The 23,910-nt window shown below is 43.7% G+C and overlaps 1 protein-coding gene across 1 annotated transcript; it reads right to left on the bottom strand.

Moving 5' to 3' along the window:
• Positions 1-1,984: 1,984 nt before the first annotated feature.
• FITM1 (fat storage inducing transmembrane protein 1) lies at positions 1,985-22,839 on the bottom strand. The gene is made up of 2 exons (XM_068242475.1): positions 22,328-22,839; positions 1,985-3,882 (listed from the first exon to the last, which is right to left on the bottom strand). Exons 1-2 carry the CDS (start codon positions 22,558-22,560, stop codon positions 3,264-3,266), a joined length of 852 nt encoding a protein of 283 aa, XP_068098576.1. The 5' UTR covers positions 22,561-22,839; the 3' UTR covers positions 1,985-3,263.
• Positions 22,840-23,910: the final 1,071 nt, after the last annotated feature.

The following is a 23,910-nucleotide window of genomic DNA, read 5'->3' as shown; positions in this document are numbered from 1 at the left end:
TATGGGGGTGATGTCTGGACAGCTAAAATTTCACTGTGTCAGCAAAAAATGGCACTACATTAGCTTGATAGCCAAGTAATTTTAACATATTTATTACAAAAAGTATGGGTGTGAAATGCAAAAAACACAGTGCATTACTAATTAACCAATATTTACTATTATCTGCAAGAAAAATGTATAGTATTTTTATTTTTTGTGTGTTACTTGCACTACATTTTTTTATTATTTTAGAAGAATATCTAAGGAGGTGGTTTGCATTAACTTTCTTTTTTCATGGTGGCTAAGCACACATTTTTACATTTGGCATAATTCTGTGGATGCAGAAATATTGACCAATCTTGTTGCTATGCAAACTATTGATCTGTTTTATTGTATTATGACGAGCTAATTTGACATGTGCAATACATGGTCCTCAAAATAAAAAAAGAAGCACAAAGAGAAAATATGGCACTACAGGCCTAAAGCTAACCTTGAGTCAAAAGCAATGCCCACATTTCAGCTCATTTTAGCTTGTTCACAATTCCAAAGTGTTCCTAACTAGTAATAATCCATGATAAATAATTTCCCATTGCATTCAAACGTCATGTAAATGTTATACAGCTTGAACTTGGACCAATAAAAATTGACAAGAAGTCTGACTGGTCCAATATCATCACGCTGCATATCATTTACATGAAATTTGATTGCAAGGAGAAATTATTTGTCTCCTTGATCGTTCATCTCCATTCCTAACATAGATTGTCAGATGGGAATAATACAGCCTGTAGCTAATCTCTGGAACAATCCATGTGTCGAAAATAAGTAGCCAAGATTCCTGCTCTGTGCAGCTAACTCATTTTGCAGTTTTGGGCTTTGAATAGTCCATACTGTAAATATGTTATAGATGTAACGCGAGCAAAAGTCTGCAACGGAAACTTTGACTGCAAAATAAAACACATTTTTAATACTACGAAATTCCAAAAATACTTATGCAGCACTTATTTATTTTAATAGCAATTTGCAATGAAAGCGAAGGGTACCTTTACATGTTTGCGCTGTAACGGACACGGTTTAGCGCAGTTCACACCTTATCAGCTGTGCTGTGATGCAACAGATTCTGTTGTTACAACGCAAAACATACAGTGCAGAGCACTCATGGAGACCTGCACAATGCTAGTCAACGAAGGTGCACATTTAGGGGAGTAGCAATAGGGGTTGCAGAAGTTGAGACTGCATCGGGGCCCCGAAGGGCCCTCCCTCAACTACAGTATTAGCTCTCTATTGGTCCTGTGCTCATAATAATCACTTCCATAGATACTTTAAATAGAGGTAATCATTAACAAACTGTTCCCCATCCCCTGCTAGCACTTCTGACACTGTAGCTGCCATTGGCTAGTTTTGGTGAGCTGTATCAATTGTTATGTATAGAGTGCTTGGGGGTCCCCATTGTAAAACTTGCATCGGGGCCCACAGCTCCTTAGCTACGCCACTGTGCACATTGGTCAATTGCTTATTTGCGTGCATTACATTGCATCCCACCGCAAATGTTTTTGGTTGTGTTATGTGTACATTATAACGCAATGCAATTAAATTCAACACCCCAGTGTGAAACTAGCCTTAAAGTGATCCCGAGCCAAAGCTCGGTGTCAGAATGAGATACTTACCTAAAGAGAGGGAAGCCTCAGGATCCTATTGAGGCTTCCCTCGGTGCTCTGATGTCCCCCTTCGCTGAGCGCGGCTCTCCTCCAGATCGGGGCTGTGCGAGCATTGCTGCTCATACACGAGCGGTCCTGGCTAACTGCACATGTGCAGGCATGGCCACACCTACCACATGTCTAGGCTGCAGGAAAAGGAGCTGCTCGGCTCCGATATCATTCGCGACAATGCTTTTTTGCTAATCTTTCGGAGGGCCGCGCTCATCAACTGGGGACATCAGAATACAGAGAGAAGCCTCAATAGGATCCTGGGGCTTCCCTCTCTTTAGGTAAGTATCTCATTTTGTACCCGAGCTTTGGCTCAGGTACACTTTAAATTCATATAACAAGCTTTAGTTTGACCACAAACTTATACCAGAGTATGGCAGCCCTGGACATACCATCAGCCTCTCTCTTTTAACATTGTCACATGACACATTAACCACAGTGCATCATTTTCTATAGTTATGAGTGTATGCCAGTCTAATTAAACAATACAGGTAAAATCTTCAGGTCAGTTTCAACTCTTGTTGCTCAACATTCTGCAAAACAATACAGCTGCCAATTAACGGTACAATTTTTATTGAACATTGTGTTTTCAATTATATTTTCGGGTGAAACCAGAGAAGCTGGTGGGCCCAATCAATCTTGAATGATTTGTATTATTGATTGTTTCCTTAAAGGACCACTATCACGAAAAAAGTAGGCAGTTACAATCTGACCGAACCGACAGGTTTTGGGCCAGTCGATCTCCTCATGGGGGATTCTTGGAGATTTCCTTGTTTTCAACAGCATTCCCTGAACAGCAGTTTAATTGCCAAAAAGTAAGATGCCAGCCTCCCTACTCACTTGCACAATATTTTGTCAGTTAGACTTTGCAACTGCTGTTCAGGAAATGCTGTTGAAAACAAAGAAAACCATGAGAATCCCCCATGAAGAGATAGACTAGCCCAAAACTGTTGGTTCTGTCAGGTTTTAATTGCCTACTTTTTTTGCAATAGTGGTCCTTTAAAGTTTAAAGAACTGGTCAACTGGGATGACAGATTTATTTTTTATATGATCACAACTGGTTTCAATATCAGGAATAAATTTGATCCTTTAATAGGGTGAATCAGTTATTTACATGTTTATGTTTTCTTTTGATCTGATTGAAAATACGGTCGGTCACTAAAAATTGCACCTTTAATGGGCCCCTTAAGTCATCAGGAAGGCTTTCTGCCTTTTTCTCCCCTATGGAGTAAACGCTCACAGTCTTCTGTCTCCTGTCCTTTATTTCCTGTGTACCACTTACAAAGTTACAAGATTAAGAACATATTTGGATGACTGTAGAGTGACCTCAGTGCCTCTTGACTATTGGCTTTACCAACGCCTATTAATGCTCAGATATAGCATATATTCTATAAATATACAGTAGTTAGCTGTTGATGAGTAAGAATGGTTTCAAGTCTTCTTGAGCAACTATAATAATTAGAAATACAATGTTTGTATTTCAGAAGTGTATTCCTGTCAAGCTTGAGCAGGAAGTTACAGTATACTGACAGGCACAGGCCAAGAATAGGGTACATTCCAGATAAATTCTTGAGAAGTTTGTTATTCCAGTTTATTTTTGCCTCCTGCAATTCTGGGAAACATTCCATGCCCGGGTGGCCCAGGTGAGTAGCGTGTGCGGTACCAGCAGCGGTAAGTAAGGTGCCAAAGTAAGGTTCCCACAGCTGCACCCACCACGCTCTGTGTGTAGCTGGATGTATAGAGAGCTGTGCATATCAAAAGTAAGTTGTAAAGGCCCAGAAGACTGGCATTCAGCAAAAAGACTAAGCGCAGAGCAGTACGAGCTGGGTATCCTCTCCGTAGGTAGCGTACAAACACTGCTAGCTCTTCAGCCATAGAAAGGCTACATAGGGTAAGGGTAAATGTTTGTGGAGAAATATGATAACCTTGCCATTGGTGCCCTTCATCTTGGCAGGCTTGACTAGTTTCCAAGCGTGGAAGAAACAGTGTGCCCGGTGCCATTGGCTGCTCACAGGAACCAGTAAGATCCTCCAAGAGCTGAAATAGATAGGGAACACCTTGACACAGTGCAGAAGTTATTCCAAGTCTTGTGAGATGCATGAGGCATAGCAGCGGACGGCCAATGGGAACCAAAGACACCAGCAAAACAAATCCAGACAGCAGCAGAAATGACCAACCACAGGAGCAGTGAACAAACTTCCTGTAAAGGGAAAACATGTTAGAGGTTGTTCTTCATGGCAGAAGAAATAGTAGACATTGCTAGAGTGGAGACTGCTGAAAAATAAAAATGGTGTAAACATTGTAGTATTTTAAATCTGGTAAAGGCACTGGGCTATATCTAAAGGGCTCAACATGGCATAAGAAGACTTAATGTGAAATTGGGTGTTATCAAAAAGGACTCGGACAACAAAACAATAAGTAAAACTCACTAAACTGACAAACTAAATATTTAATTCTTCTTTAGCAGTGTACAAAAGCAATAATATCAATGGGAATTCATTTTACCAGGAACCATAGATATTTTTCAGGTATTCTATAACTGCTTTACAATTGTACTGCACTTTTTCTCTGTCTGTGCAGTCACACTGTGCTTAACCTCTGCTCTGTCTGTGCAGTGAAAGTGCACTTTACCTCTGCTCTGTCTGTGCAGTCACAGTGCACTTTATCTCTGCTCTGCCTGTGCAGTCACTGTGCACTTTACCTCTGCTTTGTCTGTGCAGTCAAAGTGCACTTTACCTCTGCTCTGTCTGTGCAGTCACAGTGCACTTTATCTCTGCTCTGCCTGTGCAGTCACTGTGCACTTTACCTCTGCTTTGCATGTGCAGTCACTGTGCACTTTACCTCTGCTCTGTCTGTGCAGTCACAGTGCACTTTACCTCTGCTCTGTCTGTGCAGTCACTGTTCACTTTACCTCTGCTCTGTCTGTGCAGTCACTGTGCACTTTACCTCTGCTCTGTCTGTGCAGTCACTGTGCACTTTACCTCTTCTCTGTCTGTGCAGTCACAGTGCACTTTACCTCTTCTCTGTCTGTGCATTCACAGTGCACTTTACCTCTTCTCTGACTGTGCAGTCACAGTTTACTTTACCTCTTCTCTGTCTGTGCAATCACAGTGCACTTTACTCTTCTCTGTCTGTGCAATCACAGTGCACTTTACCTCTTCTCTGACTGTGCAGTCACAGTTTTCTCCTGCTTGTAATTAATCCACTATAATTTAACAATATACAGACTAAGGTCATTAGAATACTAAAAATGCTGTCACAAGTCAGAGAGTGAAAAAAGTTGGGGGAAGACTTACCTTGCGGATTGGAAAGGGTGGGTGGAGAACGCGTGTAGGTGATGTCTAGATGGGGAGAATCTTAGTGTAGGTTAGAGTTGGAGGCATAAAATGTGGGCAGTTAAAGGCAATCAAACGCCATGTTTTTTTTTTTTGTTTTTTTTTTGAAGTTACATTTGAGAAGATCAAAGATAATGTAAATATATGAAAAAGCAAGGCCATCTTGATGGATTTTCTTTCTTGGCATATAAGGCAGGGAACACACGATTTTCCCGCATATTAATGCATGCGTCAAAATGTGCACCAAAGCTCTCATCATTGAAATCAATGGCCCGCTGGGGAATCAGAAATTCTTTAGGTTTGCTCATTTTGTTCTGCATTTTAAAATCAAACTTTCTACTTTTTTTTTTCTGCACGACACTTGCGTTCCCAGTTACAATGTACGGTATTTCACTGTGATATGGAAAATCATTTCTGTATGTGGAAAATCATGCATGAAAATGTGAAATCACAAGGCAAAATGCTAGTGTGTTCCCATGTGTACATTTTCATGCAAACTGAGCATGTCAAGAGTACAGTGGGCTGCAACCTGTTCATTCATTTAAAAACGGCTCACCCTGCTCCTGCACAAACTCTGGGCCCTTGCTAATTACTATTCCCCCTTAAAATTGTAGCAAATATTGCTGGCGGCCAGATATCTCTTTTTACTAATTTTTGTAGCGCACAAATCAGGCATGCAGCGCTGCGCCAAAATCATCTGGTAAAGGCATTCATGCCAGACACAGCAAAGCTTCCCCAAAACATAAATGAGTTTCCTGCATGTTTCACAGTAGATGTGTTCTTTTCTTTGAAAGATTTATTTTTTCTCCTTGTTGCAGACATAGACCTCCAGGTCTATGTCTGCAACAAGGAGAAAAAATAAATCTTTCAAAGAAAAGAACACATCTACTGTGAAACATGCAGGAGACTCATTTATGTTTTGGGGAAGCTTTGCTGTGTCTGGCATGAATGCCTTTAGTCTATACAGGAAAGAATTAAATTGCAGGACTATCCTGTAGTGCACGAGTGGCTCGCGGAGAGTTTTGCACTGCACAGGTGCAGAACGCTCTTGGGCACAGGAGCATGGCAGGTGAGCGTGATTGGCCAACTTACCTGGGAAGATAACAAGGCGACAGAGTGGCCAAGGAGGACAGGGAGGGAGCCCACGCACCTCATCGGGCTGGAGGAAGCCCCAGGTAAGTATAAATACACACATTAACGAGATCTCAGGTTCCCTTTAAGCGACTTTGAGCATTGCATGGTTGCTATTGCCAGAAGGGATAGACTGAGTATTTCAGAAACTGCTGATCCACTGCGATTGTTATGTACAACCATCTCTAGAGTTTACAGAAAGTGTCCCAAACAAGAGAAAATATCCAGTGAGCAACAGTTGTGTGGATGTAAGTTCCTTGTTGATGACAGCATTAGATCACTCCGGGTGCCACTCCTGTCAGCTAAGAACAATACAGAATACAATCCGCAAAAGCTTACTAAAATCGGGCAATACAAGATTTTTAAAACTTTGCCTTGTCTGAGATTCAATTTTAGCTGCAAAGTGCAGATGGTATGGTGAGAATTTGGCATAAACAGCAAGAAAGCATAACTCCATCCTGCCTTTTGTCAACAGTTCAGGCTGGTGGTGCCAGTGTAATGGTGAGAGGGATATTTTTTGGCACATTTTGGAACCCTTAGTGCTAACAGACCATTGTTTAAACATTACAGCCCACCTGAGTATTGTTGGCCATGTCTATCCCTTTAAAGCAGTGGGATCAGCCATACTATGCCAGGGAAAAAAAACACATATATAAGTAGATAAATATGTGATCTACTTACATAACACATGTATTATACTGTCCATGTTTTGATTTCAGTAAATGACGAGAATCCTGTTAGTGGTGGGGGCCATGTATTTTGCCCACAGTTAAGGCTAACTCGTGATGTCATTTCTGCCCTTTACTTTTTTTTTTTGTCTCCTCCAATCGCTGAGTCGCCTCAGCCTTGCTTGTAAACACAAGTGAGTAGGGGATTAGGTTTCAGATAAGCAGCTGGCAGGGAAATAAAGGAAAGAGGAGGAATAGATTATAGATAAAAAGAACCCCCAGCATGCAATTCTTTGGCACCGACTACTAAAGGGCCAGTGCTCCTTAAGTATGTGATAACTCCAAATCATAACAGCAGAAAAAGTTTTGAAAGTTTTGAATGCAGGATTAGCATCTTTATCACTTAATACACTCAGACCAGTTGCTGTTGAAATTTGATTGTTATGGTGACGATACCGCTTTAACACCACAGTATACTGAAGTTCCCAATGACCACTTTCAGCCGCATTATGCACCGTGTCACAGTTCTTACATTATCTCAAACTGGTTTCTTGAACATGGCAAGGTTGTTCAATGCACTCCAACGGCCTCCCCAGTCACCAGATGTGGTGGAACGAGAGAATCACATCATGTATGTGCAGCCAACAAATCTGCAGCAACTGCGTGATGCTGTCATGTCAATATGAAACAAAATCTCTGAGGAACATTTCCAACACCTTGCTGCATCTATGCTTTGAAGAAATAAGGCAGTTCTTTAGGCAAAAAGGATCCAACACACCGTAACACTAGCAAAGTGTGCCTAGTAAAGTGGCTAGCCTAGTCTTCCTTTAAAAAAAAAACTAGTTGCTTGGCTGCCCTGCTGGTCCTCTGCCTCTAATACTTTCAACCCTAGACCCTGAACATGCATTCAGCAGGTTGGGGATTTCTGACAATATTGTCAGAACTGACAAGATTTGCTGCATGCTTGTTTCTGGTGTAATTCAGTTCACTACATAGTTACTTAGTTATTTGGGTTGAAAAAAGACATACGTCCATCAAGTACTGCAGCCAAATAGATCAGCAGGACTGCCAGGCAACTAGTATTGTTTAAAAGGAAATAAATATGGCAGCCTCCATATTACTCTCACCCCGAGTTCACGTGAAGGAAAATTGCATTGTGTATACCTAGCATAACCCTCACTGCTGAGCAACTATGAACCATCCCCTCACCTAGTGTGTCTCTAACTCTCACCCACTTACATTGTAAGCCTTCGGACAGGGTCCTCCCCTTGTGTTTCCTACTAGATACATTGAACGGAGGTGGAGTACTTGATCACCACTTCATTGACTTCATGAACCTAGCCTCATACCCAAACATACTCCAGGTATGTGTGATTGTGTAGTCACATATTTGTATGTTTTGTTTCATTGTTTATAACCTTATTTATTGTCCAGCGCTGCATAATAAGTTGTAATAAAGAAATATGAATCCTCAGAGGTCTTCATAATATCTTCTGTGAGGATCCCCAAGCACTATTGCACCAATGGCACAGTACTGTACTAAAAAGTGTCTACATGTGAAAGAGTAAGTACACCCCCAATGAAATTGATGACTATAGTTCATCTTCATTCCAGTGATGCAACTGAAAACTATGAGAATTTCACTTTGTATAACACACATGCCATTTAGTTTTGCAGAAAATGTATCCAAAGCACATCTGTGATAGAGAGGGGTGGTAAAATTTGGATACTTACCTCAGTAGTAGTATGACTGCGGATGGTCCAGAGGCTTCCCAAATCCTCACAGATCCCACCGTCCCTGCACAGGACCCTCTTCTTCTGGCCACATTCCTGGCTATGCATGGGGGCATCTGGACTGGGCATTGACAAATAAGGTCTGTGTATGGCCAGTAGAACAAAGCACTGATGAATGGAGAAAGAAAACCATGCACAAATTGCTTAATTTTACTGAGCATGTGTGAATCTTACTTGGGCATGCCCAGTCCAGATGCGCTCGTAAACAGCTATTGTCAAATAAGTTTAGAGGGCTGGAATAGTTGGCTGCATGAGAATCCAGGAAGCCTCTATACAGAGGCTTCCGACTACTGAGATAAGTTTCCAATTTGGAGTTTTGGTTGTTTTGTGCCTCAGGTATGGTTAAACCCTTGGTTCTAATACCAGTAATAATCTCCTCAGCATTATTATTTGGTATTTATATAGCACCGGCATCGTCCGCAGTGCTGTATATTGTCTTGTCACCTGTCCCTGTGAGGAGCTCACAATGTAATGTCTGAATGTATGCATCGTGTAGTGTATGTATCGTAGTCTAGGGCCAATCTGGGGGGAAGCTAACTAACTTATCTGTATGTTTTTGGGATGTGGGAGGAAACTGGAGTGCCTAATGGGAACCCATGCATACACAGGCAGAACATACAAACTCTGTGCATAGTACCCTGGCTGGGATGCAAACCGGGGACCCAGCGCTGCAAGGCTAGAGTGCTAACCACTACACCACCATGTTCCCCTAGCATCTACAGGATCAGGATCTAGATCTAGTCTTTTTGTTGCTATTCCAGGACCCTCCATTTGTTTTTATCTTCCTTTTTTTAGCCATTCTTTGGACGAGTTGCTAGAATAGAGTCATTGACATGTTGCAAGGTCCACTTTTGATTGGGCTTCAGTCTTCTAGCACATGATCTCACATTTTCCTCAAGCACCCTGTATTCTATGCTGGAGAAATGCCTAGGCCTTGATGCTGCAAAGCAACCCCAAACCATGGATTTCTTCCAAACCATAATATTTCTACCATCATGCTTTACAGTTGCTGTCAAATTCCTCATATGAAATGGTGTATTTTTTTTAGCAAATGCCTTTTGGCCCGATCAAATTCACTTTTTCTCCTAAATGTTCTCTTAGGAGATACTTTTTCATCTTCTACTTAAATTGTATTTTCTAGCTTGCTGGTGGCTTATAAGGCAGGCAGGCTTTAGTCTTCCCCTGCTGGCTGCTGTACTTTCTGGACAGCTTACGTTTCCTCCTGGCACATCTCACTTATTGACATCCTCTCACAAAGGGGTGTATTCAGAAAAGGTCTGTAAAATTTACATGTGCAGACAGGGTGTTATACACGATGTTTACGTTGCTTGTATGATGCGCAATTTGTAGAACACAGACCAAACAAGCAACATACACACGTGTATATGAGTTACATAAACTATGTAACATGCTTTACGTAGTTTGCATATTGCTTGGTAATATTTACTAGTGCTGTTTGTACATGTGAATTTTCCAGATTTTTTTTTACTAAGTCCTAATGAGAAAAAAAAGATTTGCGCTAGTCTAAATTAGGGGACCCAGCAGGAAATCTGATAGTGAACAGTTCTCCAATCACAGTACCTTCTGGCTGGCCAGCCATCTAAACTGAGCGATTGGGGGAGAAGGGCCTTAGTCATAGAGGTGACCAAGAACCCGATGGTAACTATCAGAGCTCCAGAAGTCCTCTGTGGAGAGAGGAGAACCTTCCAGAAGTACAACCATCTCTACAGCAATCCACCAATCAGGCCTGTATGGTAGAGTGGCCAGCCTGAAGCCAGTCCTTAGAAAATGGCATATGGCAGCCCAACTGGAGTTTGCCAAAAGACATCTGAAGGAATCTCTAATGGTGGTGGCTGCATCTTGCTGTGGGGACTAGTCAGGATAAAGGGAAAGATGAATGCAGCAATGTCAGGGGCCCCAACCGTCCCGTTTTCGCCGGGACCGTCACGGGTTGGGGGAGGGGTCCCGCTGTCCCGGGATAGCCCCCCTTTGTCCCGGCTGGCAGCAGAGGAGGCAGCGGAGGAAAAAAGAAGGATCGAGGCGCCAGCCGCGGCTGTGGTGTGCGGGCCAAGCTTGTCCCCCCTCCCTCCGAATGTGCCCCCCAGTGTCCCCCTGTATGGCGAGATACGAGCGCAGCAGAGCGGCAGTCTTACCATCTTCCTCGCGTACTGGCATCTCGTCTTCCAACTACTTCCTGTGACGTCACAGGAAGCGGAGAAGACGAGATGCCCATATGCGAAGAGGAATGGTAAGACTGACGCTCTGCTGCGCTAGTATCTCGCCATACAGGGGGACACTGGGGGGCACATTCGGAGGGAGGGGGGACAAGCTTGGCCCGCATCCCGCACACCACAGCCGCGGCTGGCGCCTTGATCCTTCTTTTTACCTGGGCACCTTCTCCCCACCATTCATATATACAGTGGTGTGAAAAACTATTTGCCCCCTTCCTGATTTCTTATTCTTTTGCATGTTTGTCACACTTAAATGTTTCTGCTCATCAAAAACCGTTAACCATTAGTTAAAGATAACATAATTGAACACAAAATGCAGTTTTGAATGATGGTTTTTATTATTTAGTGAGAAAAAAACCTCAAAACCTACATGGCCCTGTGTGAAAAAGAAATTGGCCCCTGAACCTAATAACTGGTTGGGCCACCCTTAGCAGCAATAACTGCAATCAAGCGTTTGCGATAACTTGCAACAAGTCTTTTACAGGGCTCTGGAGGAATTTTGGCCCACTCATCTTTGCAGAATTGTTGTAATTCAGCTTTATTTGAGGGTTTTCTAGCATGAACTGCCTTTTTCTGGTCATGCCACAACATCTCAATAGGATTCAGGTCAGGGCTTTGACTAGGCCAATTCAAAGTCTTCATTTTGTTTTTCTTCAGCCATTCAGAGGTGGATTTGCTGGTGTCTTTTGGGTCATTGTCCTGCTGCAGCACCCAAGATCGCTTCAGCTTGAGTTGACGAACAGATGGCCGGACATTCTCCTTCAGGATTTTTTGGTACACAGTAGAATTCATGGTTCCATCTATCACAGCAAGCCTTCCAGGTCCTGAAGCAGCAAAACAACCCCAGACCATCACACTACCACCACCATATTTTACTGTTGGTATGATGTTCTTTTGCTGAAATGCTGTGTTACTTCTACAACAGATTTAACAGGACACGCACCTTCCAAAAAGTTCAACTTTTGTCTCGGCGGTCCACAAGGTATTTTCCCACAAGTCTTGGCAATCATTGAGATGTTTTTTTAGCAAAATTGAGACGAGCCTTAATGTTCTTTTTGCTTAAAAGTGGTTTGCGCCTTGGATATCTGCCATGCAGGCCGTTTTTGCCCAGTCTCTTTCTTATGGTGGAGTTGTGAACACTGACCTTAATTGAGGCAAGTGAGGCCTGCAGTTCTTTAGATGTTGTCCTGGGGTCTTTTGTGGCCTCTCAGATGAGTTTTCTCTGCGCTCTTGGGGTAATTTTGGTCGGCCAGCCACTCCTGGGAAGGTTCATCACTGTTCCATGTTTTTGCCATTTGTGGATAATGGTTCGCTGGAGTCCCAAAGCTTTAGAAATGGCTTTATAACCTTTACCAGACTGATAGATCTCAATTACAGTACTTTTGTTCTCATTTGTTCCTGAATTTCTTTGGATCTTGGCTTGATGTCTAGCTTTTGAGGTGCTTTTGGTCTACTTATCTGTGTCAGATAGCTCCTATTTAAGTGATTTCTTGATTGAAACAGGTGTGGCAGTAATCAGGCCTGGGGGTGACTACAGAAATTGAACTCAGGTGTGATAAACCACAGTTAAGTTATTTTTTAACAAGGGGGGCAATCACTTTTTCACACAGGGCCATGTAGGTTTTGAGGTTTTTTTCCTCACTAAATAATAAAAACCATAATTTAAAACTGCATTTTAAGTTCAATTATGTTATCTTTGACTAATAGTTAATGGTTTTTGATGAGCAGAAACATTTAAGTGTGACAAACATGCAAAAGAATAAGAAATCAGGAAGGGGGCAAATAGTTTTTCACACCACTGTATATATGTATATGTATATATATATATTTTTTTTTGACTAGGGGTGTGTCAGGGGGTGTGATTGGGGGCGTGGTCGGGGGCGTGGCTTAAGTGTCCCGGTTTCTCATCTCAAAAAGTTGGGAGGTATGAGCAATGTACAGATACATCATGGATGAAAACCTGCTCCAGGGCGCTCATGAACTTAAGACTGGGGCTATGGTTAATCTTGTAGCAGTTTCTTTTCCCTATCCTGAGAGACTGACAGCTAAGGGCATTGAGAGAAAAAAACTTTCTGCTCTCTGCTCAACTGTTCTGATGACTGCATCTGCTCAGCCACTGATAAGGAATCATACAAAGTTTTGTAGACAAAGATTGTATTGTACGGTATATGTATTGTAAGATGTAGATAGTCACTATTTAGTGTGCAGCAGGCTCTTGTGTACAGTGCCCAGCCCCCAACCTCTCTACCTCTCCCGTAGTGATGCTTGAGGAGTCTGTAGAGCCAGTTCTGCTCCATCAGAGATGCACAGAGTGAGTGTAATAAGCTGTGGCTGGGAGCACACTCTTCTGTCAGTTTTCTGCATGCATTTTCTACACACCATTTGTGTCTGTATGTGTGAAAACATGCACGTTTTATCTCAGACACTAATGTAATTGATACAGAAAATGTGTGCAGTCCTTCATTGCTGTCAGTTTTTATCTTTATTTGGAAAACACATTCAAGTGTGCACCAGCCAATTTTAACATTGGTTCTCACAAAGCGGAAAAGTTTTGCGGGGGGGAGGGGGGGTAGAGGCAGTGATTTATAGTCATGCCCCTCTTTCCGGTTGCACTGTATTTCTCTGAAAGAAAGCTACAAGCTACAGCTTTTTTATGCAAAAGCCAAAATATGTGTCAGAGCAGTAAAAGGGTTAAAGTGGATCTGAGATGAAAAACTAACTATAACAAGTATCTTCTATAAGTTCTTCTTTAAAGAGACTCCGTAACAAAAATTGCATCCTGTTTTTTATCATCCTACAAGTTCCAAAAGCTATTCTAATGTGATCTGGCTTAATTTGTACTATCACAGTCTCTGTAATAAATCAACTTATCTCTCTCTTGTCAGACTTGTCAGCCTGTGTCTGGAAGGCTGCCAAGTTCTTCAGTGTTGTGGTTCTGCTATGAACTCCCCCTTCCAGGCCCCTCTCTGCACACTGCCTGTGTGTTATTTACATTAGAGCAGCTTCTCTCTTCTCTCTTATCTTTTACAAGCTGGATAAATCGTCCTCTGAGCTGGCTGGGCTTTCACATACTGAAGAATTACAGACAAGGGCAAAGCTGTTTGCAGGAAGAAAAGAACAGCCTGAAACTTCAGTGCATGAGAACTGCAGGGGGAAAGAAACACACAAATGATCTCTTGAGATTCAAAAGGAAGGCTGTATACAGCCTGCTTGTGTATGGATGTATTTTGTATGTGTGGACATACTGTACATCAGCCTACTTCCTGTTTTGGTGGCCATTTTGTTTGTTTATAAACAAACTTTTTAAAACTGTTTTTAACCACTTTTAATGCGGCGGGGAGCGGAGATATTGTGACAGAGGGTAATAGGAGATGTCCCCTAACGCACTGGTATGTTTACTTTTGTGTGATTTTAACAATACAGATTCTCTTTAAAGAGAACCAGAGGTGGGATTTAATTATGTTACTGGGGCACAGAGGCTGGTTGTGCACACTAAGACCAACCTCCGTTGCCCCATGGTGTGCCTCCAGGACCCCCCTGCGCGCCGCTATACCCCCGCAGTGCTGGCGACACGCAGCGTGTCGCCAGCACAATGTTTACCTAAGCGCTGTCTGTCAGCGCCGCTACCCCGCATTGGTGCTACCCGCCCATGTCCCTTCCCTCCCGCTGATAGGAGGGAAGTGACGCGGGCGGGTAGCGCCGAGGCGGGGGAGCGGCGCTGACTGACAGCGCATAGGTAAACATTGTGCTGGCAACGCGCTGCGTGTCGCCAGCACTGCGGGGGGTATAGCGGCGCGCAGGGGGGTCCTGGAGGTACACCATGGGGCAACGGAGGCTGGTCTTAGTGTGCACAACCAGCCTCTGTGCCCCAGTAACATAATTAAATACCACCTCTGGTTCTCTTTAAGTCTAGTTATATCTTATCTAAAGTTTAGACAATTTACACAGCAAATCTAGCTGCAAGCAGCTTCAACAGTATATGATTATTTCTTCCTGTGATACAATGAGGGCAGCCATGTTCTGTTGGTAATCATTACACACAGGCAAGCTGATCTGAATCTCTAGCCCTCAGCCTGTGAAAACTTCACCCCCTCTCTTCCTCCTCCCCTCTGCCTCTGAAATCTCTGGCAAATAACACCTCCACCTCCTCCTACTGCCCAAACTGAGCTCCCATAAGCCCTTGCTACATGAGTCTGAGAGTGCCTTGGCACTGGAGGAGCTGTGGGCGAGGCTTGTTTAGTTTATAGAGAATTAGAGTATTAAAACAAAAAATATTGGGATTGAAGAATGCCCTATAAACTATATGAAAGGAACACCACTATGCAACGAGTAAAAGTTTATCTCGGATCCACTTTAAGGCTACTTGCACACCAAGACGTTGCGTTAGGTGCTACGTTAAGGTCGCATAACATGCACCTAACGCAAGGCCTGGTGCTCTTCGATGTGGACGTCAGAGTGAGCTGCGTTGTGCAGCTCACTCTGGCGTCCGTAATGCGTACTCTTGGACGCATGCGGCATCACGTGGTCCCGCCCGGCCAATCGCCGCACAGAGCGGCCGCACCAGGAAGTAAACACTGCATGTCACAACGTGCAGTGAATATTAATTAGCCATGTGCCTGGCCGCTCTCCGCTCCTCCCCAACATGACTGAGCATGTGCAAACAGTCTAACGCGGCTTAAGCCGCTGTAACGCTACAGTATGCTCCACCTTCGGAAGAACGTGCAGCGTTACATGTAACGCAACGTGGGCTGTGTGAACAGCCCACTTGTGTTACATTGCTGTGCGTTGGGGGAGCGTTACAGGCTGTAACGTCTTAGTGTGTAAGCAGCCTAAATGCAGAAGATCACCATGACGTCAGCACTTGTTAGAGTGAGGTCAGCAATGGCAGTTTTCAGGATAAGCCCACTACTTATGGCGTCTATACACCAATTATTATTACTAAATCAGGTGAAGGAACAAGATCTTCCTGACATCAGTTGTTTATATAGCTTACCACTGTGCTCACATTCCAGTAAACAACATCTGATGAAATGCATCTAAATGTCACCACCGATAGCTTTGTACTGCTGCATGTAGTACAGTGCCACGTGGCCAACAATTGTGTGCCACTTTCCCCCAGCACAGGAAGGAACAGCATTTGTACAGTAGTAATAGAATATTGCTATTGGCTCCGATACCACCAGGGCCGGGTGTAGGGGGGCTATAAATCCCGTCTCCATCAATACTCATGTACTGTAGGGCCAGCAGCCAATCCAGAAGGGGGGCGTTTCCATTAAAGCAGCCACCGGAGTCACACATCCAGGTGGCCAGGACCAGGAGGTGAAAGGTGCTGGTGCAGTGACCGATTTGCTTCACTGCACTGGCTGAGTAGCAGAATGGTATTCTGGGCCACCTGCCTACTTCTGGGCCACCTGCCTATGCAAATACTGGAATTATTTCATTCCCTGAGGCATCAATGCTGTCCACTCAGCAGCAGCTCATACTCTTCCCATATTTTGCTAGACACTCTTCACGTGGGTCCTGAGTCAGGGACATGCTGCCTGCCATTTTGCTGATCACTAACACTGCCTGACCAGAAGTACCTGTGGACTCTCCATAAGTACTGCACTCGGGGACTCTGGGGGGTTACACATGCCACACATTTGGACCTTTTGGGGAAGAAAAAGTGCTTCTTATAGTACAAAAAATAGCGTACGTTAAAAAGGGGCGCTGGGAAAAAAGGGCGCGGGGTTTTAAACGATAAGCATGGATAACGTTTAAAAATGTATTGTACTGTATTTCGTTTAACCTCTTGAGGACTGCAGGGCTAAACCCCCCTAGTGACCAGGCAATTTTTAGTTTAAAAGGCCACTGCAGCTTTAAGGCCAAGCTGCAGGGCCGCACAAAATAGCACACGAGTGATTCCCCCCCCCCTTTTCTCCCCACCAACAGAGCTCTCTGTTGGTGGGGTCTGATCGCTCCCCCCATGTTTATTTTTGTTTTAATAAATATTATTGTTGCCTTTTTTTTTAAAAAAAACCCTCTTCCTTTAAACCCCTTCCCTCCCTCGCTCCCTCCCTCCCCACAGCCGGCCAATTACGGCGATCGGCTGTCATAGGCTTCTGCCTATGAGAGCCGATCGCTCTCTTGTCCCCCAGGGGGACAGCCGTGTCACACGGCTGTCCCCAGTGCAGCGCTGCTGCTGATCGCAGCGCTGCACAAGGTAAATAGACGGCGATCACGCCGTCTACCGGTCTCCCGAGCGGCAATAGCCGCTCGGAGACTGAAGGCGGGGCGGAGCTCCGCCCCCCAAGCAGGAGATGCGCGCGCAGCCTGCGCGCGATCTCCTGCAAAACAGAGCCCCAGGACTTTACGCCAATTGGCGTTAGGCGGTCCTGGGGCTGCCGCCGCGGCCACGCCTACTGGCGTGACGCGGTCGGCAAGAGGTTAAAATTAATGTTTTATAAAGTTATAAATCATTAAATAATGTGCATTAAATCGGCAATTGTAAAAACGTTAATCTTTCGTTTAAATAGTGAAACGTATAATAACGTTTAAAATTTTTTTTTACTAAGTAACCCTCCCTGTACCTACCCCTAACCCCTAGACCCCCCTGTTGATGCCTAAACCTAAGACCCCCCCTGTTGGTGCCTAAGTAACCCTCCCTGTACCTACCCCTAACCCCTAGACCCCCCTGTTAGTGCCTAAACCTAAGACCCCCTGTTGGTGCCTAAACCTAAGACCCCCCTGTTGGTGCCTAAACCTAAGACCCCCTGTTGGTGCCTAAACCTAAGACCCCCCTGGTGGTGCCTAAACCTAAGACCCCCCTGTTGGTGCCTAAACCTAAGACCCCCCTGTTGGTGCCTAAACCTAAGACCCCCCTGTTGGTGCCTAAACCTAAGACCCCCCTGTGATAAGCATTAATAATGTTTCAAAAACATGTTGTGCGGTTTTTTCGTTTAAAAATAATGTAAAAAAAAAATTGTACTGTTTTTCGTTTAAAAATAATATTAAAAAATGTATAAATCATTAAATAATTTGTAATCATGAGAAGCAGTAATAAAACATTAAGTCTCCGGGCGCCGCTTTTAAAACGTTATTTTTCTCCGGCGCCCTTTTTTCCTATCGGGCGCCCATTAAACGATATTTATTATGGGAGTGAATGGCGGCGCCCGATTTGTCCACTAGCCTCCTGCGCCCTTTTTTACTGTTACCCAAAAAATATAGTATTATGCTGCTATTATTTGCATTAAAAATGATCCCTCGGTAGTCCATACTTCCATACCGTGAATGATATCATGAATACTTCTGTAGAGAAATGATATTAGGAGTAGACAATTTCCACATTTAGAAGTAGAGGCGACCTGTTCAAAGCACAATTTAAGCAGATATCAGCACCCAATTTATGAACCGTTTAGGCACAGTTTAATAGCTTTATCTACATACTATGACTGACATGCCTGTAAAAAGTGGTAAGGCCCTGTACCCACTACAATATAGGTTTGCAGGTAAAGAAAACGCCTTGTGTTGGCATTCTATATAGCGATAGCATGCATCAAAACGCATTGTTGGGAACGCTAGAATGGAAATACTATGGTGAAATGTATGCCCCTGTGTATTGCAAAATACATGCACTTCAAAAGTGCACAAAAACTCATCTAGTAAGTCCAAGGCTTAAAGTAAACAATTGTATACCAGGGCCACAGTTTAAGTACATTTACAAATACAGTCTAATCTTGTTTTAGTACACTCTTGACATAGTAAAACTGGGTAAACTACATGTCCAGGTCCTGGCCAGACACCAGTATAAGTATATGGAAGGAACACCTGCTATTGTATACCCAGCCGTGGTTGGTGAGCAGGCTGGCAGCCACTTGTAGCCTGCTAACTATCTGCACACTACTCTGGGCCTACATGGATTACCTTCAAAGTGGGTGTGGGACCTATGCTTTCTGTGTAATCTTCTGCCCAATAACTGAAGGGATTTCCTGTCATCTGTGACTTGCTTGTGCATGGCTGCAATGCTACAGTATCATCCAGACTGCACAGGCATGTGGACAGAGGAGCACACTAGAAGTACTGTACCTGCATTAGCTGGTGAGACCTATGCTTCCTGTGCAAGCTGTTGCATGATCATTGCATGCAAATACCTGCATACTGAGCACTGCATTTTGATCTAGCATGGATGCTGCTGTCTGTGCTCACTTGCTAAAGCATTGAAAAGAAAAAATGACTGCCAATTATTGATTAAATTAAAGGAAACCAGAGACGTAGACTCTTCAAAGTTTTATACATACCTGGGGCTTCCTCTAGCCATCTGCTCACAACCCACGCCGCCGTCCTTAGTCTTCTCCTTATTCTGCAACGGGTCCCGTAAGTTCGGCCAGCCACATCCAGTCTGCGCAAGCGCAGGGCGCTCTCTCTGGTGAAGATTAGTATTGGGCAGGCGCAGTACTATTCTACGTCACAGAGACACGGAGGGAGCGCACTGCGCTTGCTCAGACTGCCTGCAACTGGCCGAACTTATGGGACTTGGTACAGAAGAAGGAGAAGACTGAGGATGGCGGCGTGGGAGTGATCCGTGCGGATGGGGCTGGAGGAAGCACCAGGTATGAGTAAAACTTTGAAGAGTCTTTGTCTCTGGTAAACTTTAAGATACAGTGCTATAGTATTCTTTATGTGCTTGAGTATGACATTTTCTGATATAGTAAACTACTTTGCCCGGTCCCTTGGAGTTTACGATAACGAGATTCTACTGTAGTGCACTAAAATTTTAAAGACCAACTACAGTAAACCTTAGAAGCTAATCACTTCCAGTGTTTGCTACCCAGGAACTCAGCACACTAATGCAGGTCTTGCCAGCTAAAATCATTCTTTATACTATTAAACATCACAATGCAGCACTACTAGCCGTGTAAGCCTTGCCAGGAACACGGCATGCCACTGGACTAAAGGCTCATACACACATCGATCAGACCATAGTCTTTGGAAAATGAAAGATCACAGACCAATTTTACCACCTTCCATGTAGTATGAGAGCCATACTCTACACAGTCTATTCTATGGAGCTGAGCTCCCCATCAGACAGAAATCTTTGCAAGATGTTGCACACAAAGAGGCTGTAGACATTCAAATGATCAGTATCTGCAAAAGATCCATTCCTGCAAATTGCATTCATAGTTTATGATATCTGCAGATCATCATACACACCTTGTTTAACAGACATTCATCTGCAGATCAGATCCACCAGGATGGATTTTCAGATCTGCAGATGATTGTCTGATCTGCAAATGAATGTCAGTTAAACAAGGTGTGTATGATGGTCTGCAGATCTCATAGACTATGAATGCAATTTGCAGGAACAGATCTTTTGCAGATACTGATCTTTTGTGTCTGTACAGCATCTGTGTGTGCAGCATCTTGCAAAGATTTTTTTCTGATGGGGAGTTCAGCTCCATAGAAAAGACTGTGTAGAGTATGTCTCTTATACTACATGAAGGTTGGTAAGATTGGTCTGTGATCTTTCATTTTCAAAAGACTATGGTCTGATGTATGTATGTGGCCTTAGAGATATCTACCTGACTTAGGGTGCATACACACATCCAATTTTGATTGGCCAATCACTAGCCAATTTTACCACCTCCATGTACTATGAGGGCTGACAGATTTTGAATACTATGAACAGGTTGGGTAGGTAAGCACTCATACTACATTGTAAGGTTAAAATTGACCAATCAAAAGGATGCATACACACATCCGACTTTTGATTGACCAATCACTAGGCAATTTTACAACTTCCATTAGTATGAGGGTCATCAGACTTTGAATACTATGAATAGTTTATGTAGGTAAACTCCCATACTATATGAAAGTGTTGAAATTGGCCAATCATTGGCCAGTCAAAACTGGATGTGTGTACCAGCCAGGTTTAAAGGACAACTGAAATGAGTAGGCTATGGAGGCTGCCATATTTCTTTCTATTTAAACAATGCAAATTGCCTGGCTGTCCTGCTTATCCTCCGCCTCTATTAAGTTGTGGACCCTGAACAAGCAAGCAGATCAGATGTTTGACCTAAATGTGACTGCATTTGCCGCAAGCTTGTTTCAGGTGTGCAATTCAGACACTGCTGATGCATGAAAGATCAGCAGCATGCCAGGCAACTGGTATTGTATAAAAGGAAATAAATATGGCAGCCTTTCAATCATCTTTTACAAGACCATTCCCGTCTATATCCCTGTGGATTCCATTCTAGAGCTCTTCTTTCTCTAGATTCCTGCATCCATATGGCTGCTATTTCATTGCCTTTGTCCTGCAATTAAGATTTTCTCTTTTTACCCAGCAAATGTTTCAACATGATTATCGCGCATCTGACTGTGACAATGCGCACGACAGTTGCGTTCATGATTTCTGACAGAGAGAAAAAGATTTGACCAAAACAAACACAGAACAATTCTGCATGCAGAGCATTGGCGTTTGGCCAAAAATCAAATCGCACCAGTGGAAAAGGGCACCACGATTACCGTGCTAATCACAGTGCCGCTTGCGATAAGCAAAGCGTGTGTGTGCGACAATTGGACTTAAACACGTTCAGTGGAAAAGGGCTGAAAACTTTAGTAAATCAGGACACAAATGTTTCTAGAACAGCTGAAAAATCCCTTGAGCTGAAAATAAACTGCAGAAATTGTTCCTCTGGCACACCAGTTTTAACAAATCCCCTGTCTCTGTCTGTGTTTCAATGGCATTAGCTAGGAGCCGACAGACGGCTTGGCATGGAAACACAGAATGGAGGCTGGCAATATAAATAACCATGGTATGTTCTGTAGGAGAAAAGCAAGTCAGAGGGCTGCTAGGTAAGGAAATCCAGTCACACTATACTGAACTTTAACATATGGACTGTATATAAATAGGGACAACTTAGAAGGCACCAGGAGAGGAGGTTTATTCCAATAAGTACACAATAAAGCAGCAAGTAAAGGAAGATACACTATAGAAGCTAACTAGCACTGTGCACCAAATTCTCCCACAGCAGAACAGAAGCAAGACTGTGACTGTACAGTATATAAACTATTAAACATGATTTATACAGTCCAATAGTTCACACATTCTAGATCTGATGTCTGATTTCTGCAGTCTAAACTATTTATATAACATGTCTGTCTATGAAGCAAAAAGGAACGTTGAGATAAACCACTGAGGAGGATGTCAGTGTCATATAAATACAATATAAATAAAGTTGTTTTATACACATAACAGCCAATCAGATTTCAGCTAACATTTCTAAAGTATAGGTTACAAAATGAAAGCAAACATCTGATTGACTGCTCTAGACAAAACCTTTATTTTTCTTTCTTCAGACTTTCAGATATAATACTTATTATGAAGCTCAGTAGAAGAATCCCCTTTTATATACTGTAATCTATTCTAGCTAGGTTCACCCCATTACAATCCCAGTTACTAAATGGCCAGATTGCCACTGTCATGCATAGATACACATCCGTATACTCACACATTGAAGAAGTTGTTGGGGTTGGAGAAAATGCTGCGGGGGTTACTGAGTCCCTGTAGGAATGGGATCATACTGACCACAGCTGCCAGCCACAGGTGATAGCCTCTTCTCATACATACACTGCCCACCACACGGGCACACAGCTCTGAGCAGATACATACCAGGGCACACAGGCAGTTTATGAATGCAGACATGGCAGAAGCGGCAGCACAGGTCAGAGAGAGGGATGTCATGAGCAGAGTGACACAGCCAGAGAAGTGGATCGGACGTGCTGCAGAAATGGAAAGTGCAGGAGTGATGAATCTAGGTTAAATAGGTGCAGGGTTAGGCGCTACATGAGGAAGAGCGAGAATGCAGCACACCACAGACAAGCTGTAAAGACTGTACGACAGGTTCACAATCATAGTAACACACAAGCTGTCTCTGAGAAGACATTAAGCAGCAAGCACAAATCACATCAGAAGTGAATCACTGCAGACCTATCCAGAACAGCTGTCATCCTGCCCTTCATCCCCCCCCCAGGAAGGACGAGTCAACTCCCATCCCCCGATCAGCTGCCAAGTCCCTCACACATGACACCCTGACTGTCCATGTCACAGTGTAGAAGGAATCATGAAATGCCCTCTCTGTATAGGTGATATTATTACTTTTTGGAAAGTACCAGTTTTGCTGACAGCTGGTTTATGGGGGTGGGGGATTACTGTTCATCTGTTTTATATGGGGCAGCAGCGAAACAAGGGAGTCATGACTAACAAATGATACAGTAAGCAAAATACACTATTTATCTATTGGCAGGTATACATAAATCGATTAGATGCTAGATTCTACAAAAACAAGAGATTTAACAACACCTTTTATAGACAAAGGCCACCCTTGATGGTTTTATCAAGGGAACAGTTTCCATAGAAGATTTCAAATGTAGTATGCACAGCAGTACAGTAATTGAGATATAAACAATTTCAGTTTATTCAAATTCTATGGTAATTTAAAGAGAACCCGAGGTGGGAATTACTAATACTATTGGGGCACAGAGGCTGGTTGTGCACACTAAGACCAGCCTCTGTTGCCCCATCGTATGCCTCCATGTCCCCCCTGCTCGCCGCTATAGACCCCGCAGTGCTGGCGACACGCAGCGTGTCGCCAGCACAATGTTTACCTTAGCGCTGTCTATCAGCGCCGCTCCCCCGCCTCCTCCGCATCGGCGCACCCGCCCGTGTCCCTTCCCTCCCGCTGATAGGAGGGAAGTGACGCGGGCGGGTAGCGGCGATGCGGAGGAGGCGGGGGAGCGGCGCTGATAGACAGCGCTATGGTAAACATTGTGCTGGCGACGCGCTGCGTGTCGCCAGCACTGCGGGGTCTATAGCGGCGAGCAGGGGGGACATGGAGGCATACGATGGGGCAACAGAGGCTGGTCTTAGTGTGCACAACCAGCCTCTGTGCCCCAATAGTATTAGTAATTCCCACCTCGGGTTCTCTTTAAGGCAGCTTGAAAATGACCCAATCAATTATAGAACCTTGCTGCATAAATTTGCATACTATTTAAAACAACTCAGAATTATCTGCATCACACTGACCATCTCTGA

This window comes from Hyperolius riggenbachi, chromosome 1 (assembly GCF_040937935.1).
Source record: "Hyperolius riggenbachi isolate aHypRig1 chromosome 1, aHypRig1.pri, whole genome shotgun sequence".
Classification (NCBI taxonomy): domain Eukaryota; kingdom Metazoa; phylum Chordata; class Amphibia; order Anura; family Hyperoliidae; genus Hyperolius; species Hyperolius riggenbachi.
The sequence above is the reverse complement of the archived record's forward strand: the minus strand, read 5'-3'. Positions and strand labels throughout refer to the sequence as shown.